Below are 10,243 nucleotides of genomic sequence, written 5' to 3'. Positions count from 1 at the left end.
TTGTGCATTTTCTCTGGCCTCTTGACTTCACACAGAATGATTTTCCACATTCATTATATCCATAGGGTTTCTGTCTTATATGCGTTCTGTGGTGAACAATTAGGGCTGACTTCTGACGAAAGGCTTTCCCACATTCATTACACCCAAAAGGTTTCTCTCCTGTGTGTCTTTTCAGATGTTCTGTGAAACTGGAGTAGCAGAAAAATGTGTCCCTTCTCAACCTAGGGATGCTGAGCCACATTTAACCCTGTATGAACTCTCTGATGTTTACTGAGGTGTGACATTGAGCAAAATGTTTCCTATATTCAATCACCAATAATTTTTTCCACTTTCAGTTTTATAATATAATGTATGGTCCAAATTCCAGAATAATGTTTTCCTGCATTCCATTATCTTCACATTGTTTTTTCCCTCTTTAAGTTTTCTTCTATACTGTAAGAATTGACTTCAGGGCAAGGGTGTTCTCATTATCATTATATTAACAGATTTCTCTCACTCTTTATGTTCTCTGTTCTACAAAGTTCTGACTTCACCCAGAGTAATTTCCCTCACTTACTACAACTCTAGGGTTTCACCCCAAGCGTGTTCTCTGACGTACAGTTAGTTTTGACTTAATATGGAATGATTTTCCACAAACATTACATTCATAGGGTTTCTCCCCTGTGTGTGTGCTATGATGTGCAATGAGTTTTGACTTCACACAGAATGATTTTCCACATTCATTACATTCGTAGGGTTTCTGTCTTATATGAGTTCTCTGGGGAACAATTAGGGTCGACTTCTGATAGAAGGTTTTCCCACATTCATTACATCTGAAAGGTTTCTCCCCTGTATGTCTTCTCAGATGTTCTGTGAAACTTGAGTAGTAGCAGAAAAATTCTCCACACTGAATACATTTATAAGGTTTCTCACCTGTGTGAGTTCTTAGATGTTTAGTAAGGGTTGACTTCTCAGAGAATGACTTCCCATATTCATTACATTCATAAGGTTTTTCTCCTGTGTGAATTCTTTGATGTTCAATGAGGTCTGATTTCTGAGAAAGGCTTTCCCACATGCATAGCATTCATAGGGCTTCTCCCCTGTGTTTTCTGATGCACTGTAAGGACTGACTTAAATGAGAAGGCTTTCCCACATTCATGACATTCATATGGTTTCTCCTCTGTGTGTGTTCTCTGATGTTGAGTAAGGGCTGACTTTTCACTGAAGGATTTCCCACATTCTAGACATCTGTAAGATCTCTCCCCTGTGTGAGTTCTTTGATGTTTAATGAGGTCTGAATTCTTACAGAAGGTCTTCTCACATTCATGACATTCATAGGGTTTTCCCCGTGTGTGTTTTCTGATGTCTTGTGTGAGCTGACTTCTGGGTGAAGGTTTTTCCATATTCATGACATTCATAAGGCTTTTATCCTGTATATGTTCTATGTTGTAAATGAAGGACTAATTTTTCACTGACAAAGGTTCCACATTCATTATATTTAATAATATTGTAAATTGAGTGGGTTCTCTGAATTGGAATGGGATTTAACCTCTGGCTCAATGGGTAAACACTCTGATGTTCAAGGAGATTGATTCCTCAAAGATATTTTCTCCACATTCTTTGCATTCATAGTGGTTCTCTTTTGGATGTGTTTGCTGATGAGTAATGAAAAATGACATACCACAGGTTTTCCCATGTTCCGTATATTTGCAGGTTTTCTGTCCTGTGTAAGCTCTCTAATATACAAGGAAGAGTGAATTCTCAGTGAAAGCTTTCCCATATTTATTATATTCAAAAGGTTGCTCCCAATTTTTAATTTTCTGATGCCAAATGAGGCATTCAGCCAGAAGCCGTTCCCATTTTTATTATATTCATAAGATTCCTCTTCAAAATGAATTATTTCATGCTTTCATCACAGAAACATTTTCCACCTTTGTTAAACTCATTGAATTTCATTCTTGAATAGTTTCTACTAGTATTAATTAATTCTGAAATATAGAGTGACAAGAAAGATTAGTTGACAAGGATATGTAAGATAAATAAAGTTAGCATTATGTTTGAAGGCTTAGTTCAGGCCATTATCTGCTCACACCTACATTATGACAACAATGTGCACACTTCCAGTCTTATACCTCTTTTCAACTCAACACAGCAGCAACAAATCAAATTTCTAAAATTTCTAATTCATAGATAGTCCTATAATCCAGACTCCAATTCTGTGTGTTGTTGTTGTTGCTGCTGTTGATGTTGTTGTTGTTTTGGAGACAGAGTCTTGCTCTGTCACCCAGGCTGGAGTGTAGTGACATGATCTTGGCTCATTGCAACCTCTACTCCCTGGGTTCAAGTGATTCTCATGCCTCAACCTCCCAAGCAGTTGGGACTACAGGCGTGCACCACCATGTTCAGCTAGTTTTTATGTTTTTAGTAGAGACAGGATTTTGCCATGTTAGCCAGGCTGGTCTCGAACTCCTGGCCTCAAGCAATTCACCCACATCGAACTTCCAAAGTGCTAGGATTACAGACATGAGCCACTGCACCTGGATTAATTGTTTTTCTAGCTCTGATTCACTAGGAATAAAAGTATGCAACAATAAGAGTGAAATCAATGAGTGAACAAGCCATCCTTGCCAGAGGATCAGGCTTATGGTTCTATTCCGGCTGTGGGATTTGCCCTTTATTCCATCAACTGTACTACACTATATTGAGTCCAAGGTCCCAAGAACAAACACTTTAACCAAGCCATTCTTTTACAAGTCTAGAATGAGTATATTTCACTCTAGGTAAGTTTTGCTGTTTGTCCCTCATAAATTGCTCATTCCCATCATAATCTTATACTGATTGCTTTTTCATTGTCAGCTTACAGTCTAACAGTGTTTTTAAAAAGTTGCCCTCCCAAATTTTCCCACCACTTCCAGGTTCATTTACTAAAAAAGATGAAAGCACTGTTTGTATAATTCATCCAAGCACAAACATCAGCTGGATTGCTATTAAAATATTCTTTGTTAAACACTGAATTTTAAAATATTCCATGCAGTTCTGTTTTCGTTCACCAACTATGTCCCCGGCAGCCATTACTTTATCTATGATTTTCTCTCAGTGCCCTACATAGATATTTAATCATTGGTACTTAAAAAATAATGTTTATCAGTATTACCTAGAGAGCTTTTCCAAACACAAATTTTTTCAGGCTTCACGCTGAAATCGTTACTGTTTGAACATTTAATTTTAATTTTAATTGCTTTTTATATTTTAGTGACAGAATCGCTCTGTCACCCAGGCTGCAGTGCAATGGCACAAACACAGCTCACTGCAGCCTCTTCCCAGGCTAAAGCAAGACTCTCACCTCAGTTCCCCAGTAGCTGAGATCACAAAAATTAGCCAGGCATGGGATCGCAGGTGTGTGCCACCATGCCTGGCTAATTTTTTAATTTTTCATAGAGATGGGGTCTCCCTGTGTTGTCCAAGCTAGTCTCAAATTCCTGGGCTCAAGCGATCCTCCCATCTCAGCCTCCCAAAGTGCTGGGATTACAGGCATGAATCACAGGGCCCAGGCTATTTTAAAATAATTCTGTAAAAAATGGTGAATATGGTAGAATGCTAATGAAAGAGCAACTCAAAAAAGCATGTATAGAAAAATATATTTAATATTTTGTAGAAGGAGGGATGGTCTTTACTAGGAAGAGTACACTAGGTAGCTTTCTGGGGGTATTGAAAAATCACTCTATATATTCATCTCAATGATGGGTATATGAGTGTTATATATATATATTTATATATATATATAATTTATTAAGCTGTGACAACTATATAATTTATACTACAATTAAAAAAACAAGAAGTGTGTAGGGAAGTGATACTGGGAGATGCTGGGTGATTCAGAGCCACTGGATATTTGGGTCATGTCAACATGCTACTTCCAAAGGTCTGGAGCCTCTAAAATATGATTCCTGGAGAACATTTCAATGGTCTTGTTATCTGAACTTACCCTTTGGAATATACCTACATCCATCTGGCACTTACTAACTCACCCAGATGACTCTGTAATGGAAATTTATCCTCTAATATCCATGGCTCCTCGCCTTTCTCCAACTTGAGGATCACTTCTGGTTTAGGAATGCAATACCCTGTGAATGAGAATTATATTACTTGGGACAAATTGGGTGGGCTTCCCTGAAGGAGGAAGACAGTATACACCAAACAGTGTACACACACACACACACACACACACACATACACACACACACACACACACACCCCATTTAATACTGTTATGGGGGCAGAGAAAAAACATTCTTTCTGGTATCCAAAAGGGATACATTGTCCTTGACCTCTGAACCTCAAACCTAACTATTATTTATATTATATACAAAAGTTCCACAAGTTTCTATTGATAAGAAAGGACATACATTCTGGTCTTCTACATGGGAAACAATTCCTACCTACCTACTGAGACAAAGTGGCTGTAGTTCTCCAGCATCACATCCCTGGACAGGGTCGTCTGAGCAGGGTCCGGATGCTGCCACTCCTCTTGAATGAAGCCCACAGTCACATCCTTAAATGACACTGATCCCTGAAAAATAACAGTTCTGCTCAGTCTGAAGTGATAAGAATCAGCTGACGTGAAAAAAGATGTTTAGGGACTAATTCTTACCATTTTTATTATTGAAAATTAAATAGAAAATGTTATAAAGGGCCTCCATGATATATGTTGCTTTATGTTACACATTGTGGATAAAAAATCAAGAGAAATATCCTGTTGGTGCATTAATTTATTACTTAATGCAAAAATATTTAGTGCCTACATGTGCCTAGAGCTTTCCTAGTTTCTGAGTATTCCAATTTGAATACAAAAGTCTTCCTTACAAAAGAGGAACATATCTTCTCATAAGGAAACATACATACAGAGACAGATCTACCACAGGATTAAAGGACTCACTACACAGATATGTGCAACACAGATGGATCATAAAAGTGTTCTGCGTAAATTCATGTGAGAGTGTGTCAACATATTAGATTTCACTGAAGTGATAAAACTTTAGTTCCTTTGTAAACATGTAAAACTCAATAAAAGTTTAAAAACCAAAAAAAAAAAAAAAAAAAAAAAAAAAAAGAAGATGGTCGAATAGGAACAGCTCCAGCATCCAGCTCCCAGCATGAGCGACACAGAAGACAGGTGATTTCTGCATTTTCAACTGAGGTACTGGGTTCATCTCATTGGGGCGTGTTGGAGAGTTGGTGCTGGTCAGTGGGTGCAGCCCAACCAGCGAGAGCTGAAGCAGGGCGAGACATAGCCTCACCTGGGAAGCTCAAGGGGGAAGGGAATTCCTTTTCCTAGTCAAGGGAAACTGAGACACATAACACCTGGAAAATCAGGTAACTCCCATCCTAATACTGTGCTTTACCAAGGGTCTTAGCAAACAGCACAGCAGGAGACTATATCCAACGCCTGGCACAGAGGGTCCCACACCCACGGAGCCTACCTCATTGCTAGCATAGCAGTCTGAGATCTAACTGCAAGGCCGCAGAGAGGCTGGGGGAGGCGCACCTGCCATTGCTGAGGTGTAAGTAGGTAAACAAAGCCGCTGGGAAGCTCGAACTGGGTAGAGCCCACCACAGCGTAAGGAGGCCTGCCTGTCTCTGTAGACTCCACCTCTGGGGACAGGGTATAGCTAAACAAAAAGCAGCAGAAACCTCTGTAGATGTAAATGTCCCTGTCTGAAAGCTTTGAAGAGAGCAGTAGTTCTCCCAGCAGGGAGGTTGAAATCTGAGAACGGAAAGACTGCCTGATCAAGTGGGTCCCTGACCCTTGAGTAACCTAACTGAGAGACATCCCCCACAAGGTGCAGACTGACACCTCACACCTTGTACGGCTGTGTACAACTCTGAGACAAAGCTTCCAGAGCAAGAATCAGGCAGCAACACTTGCTGTTTGGCAATATTCTATCTTCTGCCGCCTCTTGCTAGATACTCAGCCAAACAGGGTCTGGAGTGGACCTCAAGCAAAATCCAACAGACCTGCAGCTGAGGGTCCTGGCTGTTAGAAGGAAAACTAACAAACAGAAAGGACACCCACACCAAAACCTCATCAGTACATCACCATCATCAAAGACCAAAGGCAGATAAAACCACAAAGATGGGGAAAAAGCAGGGCAGAAAAGCTGTAAATTCAAAAAATTAGAGTGCATCTCCCCCTCCAAAGGAATGCAGCTCATCACCAGCAACAGAACAAAGCTGGATCGAGAATGACTTTCACGAGTTGAGAGAAGAAGGCTTGAGTCAATGAAATTTCTCAGAGCTAAAGTAGGAACAATGACCTAGCGCAAAAAATTAAAAACCTTTTAAAAAGAATAGAAGAATGGATAACTAGAATAACCAATGCAGAGAAGTCCATAAACAAAGTGATAGAGATGAAAACCATGACATGAGAACTACATGACAAATGCACAAGCTTCAGTAACCAACTCGATCAACTGGAGGAAAGATTATCAGTAATTGAAGACCAAATGAATGAAATGATGCGAGAAAAGAAGTTTAGAGAAAGAAGAGTAAAAAGAAATGAACAAAGCCTCCAAGAAATATGGGATTATGTGAAATGACCAAATCTACATCTGATTGGTGTGCCTGAAAGTGACGGGGACAATGTAACCAAGTTGGAAAACACCCTGCAGGATATTAACCAGGAAAACTTCCCCAACCTAGCAATGCAGGCCAACATTCAAATTCAGGAATTACAGAGAACGCCACAAAGATACTCCTCGAGAAGAGCAACTCCAAGACACATAATTGTCAGATTCACCAAAGTTGAAATGAAGGAAAAAATGTTAAGGGCAGCTAGAGAGAAAGGTCGGGTTACACACAAAGGGAAGCCCATCAGACTATAAGCAGATCTCTTGGCAGAAACTCTACAAGCCAGAAGAAAGTGGGGGCCAATATTCAACATTCTTAAAGAAAAGAGTTTTCAACCCAGAATTTCATATCCAGCCAAACTAAGTTTCATAAGTGAAGGAGAAACAAAATCATTTAGAGACAAGCAAATGCTTAGAGATTTTGTCACCACCAGGCCTGCCCTACAAGAGATCCTGAAGGAAGCACTAAACATGGAAAGAACAACTGATAACAGCCACTGCAAACTGATAACAGCCACTGCAAAGACATGCCAAATGAAAAGACCATCACTGTTACGAAGAAACTGCATCAACTAATGAGCAAAATAACCTGCTAATATCATAATGACAGGATCAAGTTCACACATAACAATATTAACCTTAAATGTAAATGGGCTAAATGGTCCAACTAAAAGACACAAACTGGCAAATTGGATAAAGAGTTAAGACCCATCAGTTTGCTGTATTCAGGAGACCCATTTCAATTGCAGAGACACACATAGGCTCAAAATAAAGGGATGGAGGAAGATCTACAAAGAAAATGGAAAACAAAAAAAGGCAGGGGTTGAAATCCTAGTCTCTGATAAAACAGACTTTAAACCATCAAAGATCAAAAGAGACAAAGAAGGCCATTACATAATGGTAAAGGGATCAATTCAACAGGAAGAGCTAACTATCCTAAATATATATGCACCCAATACAGGAGCAGCCAGATTCATAAAGCAAGTCCTTAGAGACTTACAAAGAGACTTAGACTCCCATACAATAATAATGGGAGACTTTAACACTCCACTGTCAACATTAGACAGATCAATGAGACAGAAAGTTAGCAAGGATATCCAGGAATTGAACTCAACTCTGCACCAAGCATACCTAATAGACATCTACAGAACTCTCCACCACAAATCCACAGATTATACATTCTACTCAGCACCACATCACACTTATTCCAAAATTGACCACATAGGTGGAAGTAAAGCACTCCTCAGCAAATATAAAAGAACAGAAATTATAACAAACTGTCTCTCAGACCACAGTGCAATCAAACTAGAACTCAGGACTAAGAAACTCAATCAAAATTGCTCAACTACCTGGAAACTGAACAACCTGCTCCTGAATGACTACTGGGTACATAACGAAATGAAGGCAGAAATAAAGATGTTCTTTGAAACCAATGAGAACAAAGATACAACATACCAGAATCTCTGGGACACGTTTAAAGCAGTGTGTAGAGGGAAATTTGTAGCACTAAATGCCCACAAGAGAAAGCACGAAAGATCTAAAATTGACACCCTAACATCACAATTAAAAGAACTAGAGAAGCAAGAGCAAATACATTCAAAAGCTAGCAGAAGGCAAGAAATAACTAAGATCAGAGCAGAATTGAAAGAGATAGAGACACAGAAAACCCTTCAAAAAAATCAATGAATCCAGGAGTTGGTTTTTTGAAAACATCAACAAAATTGATAGACCACTAGCAAGAGTAATAAAGAAGAGAGAAGAATCAAATAGACACAATAAAAAATGGTAAAGGGGATATCACTGACCCTACAGAAATACAAACTACCATCAGAGAATATTATAAACACCTCTACACAAATAAACTAAAAACCTAGAAGAAATGGATAAATTCCTGGACACATACACTCTCCCAAGAATAAACCAGGAAGAAGCTGAATCCCTGAATAGACCAATAGCAGGCTCTGATATTGAGGCAACAATTAATAGCCTACCAACCAAAAAAAGTCCAGGACCAGATGGATTCACAGCTGAATTCTACCAGAGGTACAAGGAGGGGGTGGTACCATTCCTTCTGAAACTATTCCAATCAATAGAAAAAGAGGGAATCCTCCCTAACTCATTTTATGAGGCCAACATCATCCTTATACCAAAGCATGGCAGAGACACAATAAAAAGAGAGAATTTTAGACCAATATCCCTGATGAATATCGATGCAAAAATCCTCAGTAAAATACTGGCAAATTGAATCCAGCAGCACATCAAAAAGCTTATCCACCATGATCAAGTGGGCTTCATCGCTAGGGTGCAAGGCTGGTTCAACATACGCAAATCAATAAACATAATCCAGCATATAAACAGAACCAAAGACAAAAACCACATGATTATCTCAATAGATGCAGAAAAGGCCTTTGACAAAATTCAACAGCCCTTCATGCTAAAAACGCTCAATAAATTCGGTATTGATGGAACATATCTCAAAATAATAAGAGCTACTTATGAAAAACCCACAGCCAATATCATACTGAATGGGCACAAACCGGAAAAATTCTCCTTGAAAACTGGCACAAGACAGGGATGCCCTCTCTCACCACTCCTATTCAACACAGTGTTGGAAGTTCTGGCTAGGGCAATTAGGCAAGAGAAAGAAACACAGGGTATTCAATTAGGAAAAGAAGTCATATTGTCCCAGTTTGCAGATGACATGATTGTATATTTAGAAAACCCTATCATCTCAGCCCAAAATCTCCTTAAGTTGATAAGCAACTTCAGCAAAGTCTCAGGATACAAAATCAATGTGCAAAAATCACAAGCATTCTTATACACCAATAACAGACAAACAGAGAGCAAAATCATGAATGAACACCCATTCACAATTGCTTCAAAGAGAAGAAAATGCCTAGGAATCCAGCTTACAGGGGATGTGAAGGACCTCTTCAAGAAAAACTACAAACCACTGCTCAGTGAAATAAAAGAGGACACAAACAAATGGAAGAACACACCATGCTCATGGATAGGAAGAATCAATATCGTGAAAATGGCCATACTGCCCAAGGTAATTTATAGATTCAATGCCATCCCCTTTAAGTTACCAATGACTTTCTTCCCAGAATTGGAAAAAAACTGCTTTAAAGTTCATATGGAACCAAAAAAGACCCCACATTGCCAAGACAATCCTAAGTCAAAAGAACTAAGCTGGAGGCATCACGCTACCTGACTTCAAACTATACTACAAGAGTACAGTAACCAAAACAGCATGGTACTAATACGAAAACAGAGATATAGACCAATGGAACAGAACAGAGTCCTCAGAAATAATACCACACATCTACAGCCATCTGATCTTTGACAAACCTCAGAAAAACAAGAAATGGGGAAAGGATTCCCTATTTAATAAATGGTGCTGGGAAAACTGGCTAGCCATAATTAGAAAGCTGAAACTGGATCCTTTCCTTACTCCTTATATGAAAATTAATTCAAGATGGATTAGAGACTTAAATGTTAGACCTAATACCATAAAAACCCTAGAAGAAAACCTAGGTAAAACCATTCAGGACATAGGCATGGGCAAGGACTTCATGTCTAAAACACCAAAAGCAACAGCAACAAAAGCCAAAATTCACAAATGGGATCTAATTAAA

At 39.0% G+C, this 10,243-nt stretch overlaps 1 protein-coding gene across 1 annotated transcript in view; it reads right to left on the bottom strand.

The window, feature by feature from the left end:
• Positions 1-399: 399 nt before the first annotated feature.
• Positions 400-10,243, bottom strand: part of LOC107000103 (uncharacterized) — a gene marked incomplete at its 5' end in the record, with an annotated part of 28,957 nt that continues 19,113 nt past the window's right edge. The window contains 9 exon segments of the mRNA XM_015146851.3: positions 400-1,035; positions 1,038-1,085; positions 1,088-1,326; positions 1,328-1,568; positions 1,571-1,816; positions 1,819-1,890; positions 1,893-1,967; positions 4,008-4,103; positions 4,423-4,549. Coding sequence (XP_015002337.3) covers positions 530-1,035; positions 1,038-1,085; positions 1,088-1,326; positions 1,328-1,568; positions 1,571-1,816; positions 1,819-1,890; positions 1,893-1,967; positions 4,008-4,103; positions 4,423-4,549 — 1,650 coding nt within the window.

This window comes from Macaca mulatta, chromosome 9 (genome assembly GCF_049350105.2).
Source record: "Macaca mulatta isolate MMU2019108-1 chromosome 9, T2T-MMU8v2.0, whole genome shotgun sequence".
NCBI lineage: Eukaryota > Metazoa > Chordata > Mammalia > Primates > Cercopithecidae > Macaca > Macaca mulatta.
Note: the sequence above shows the minus strand (reverse complement) of the source record. Positions and strands in the feature narration are given on the sequence as shown.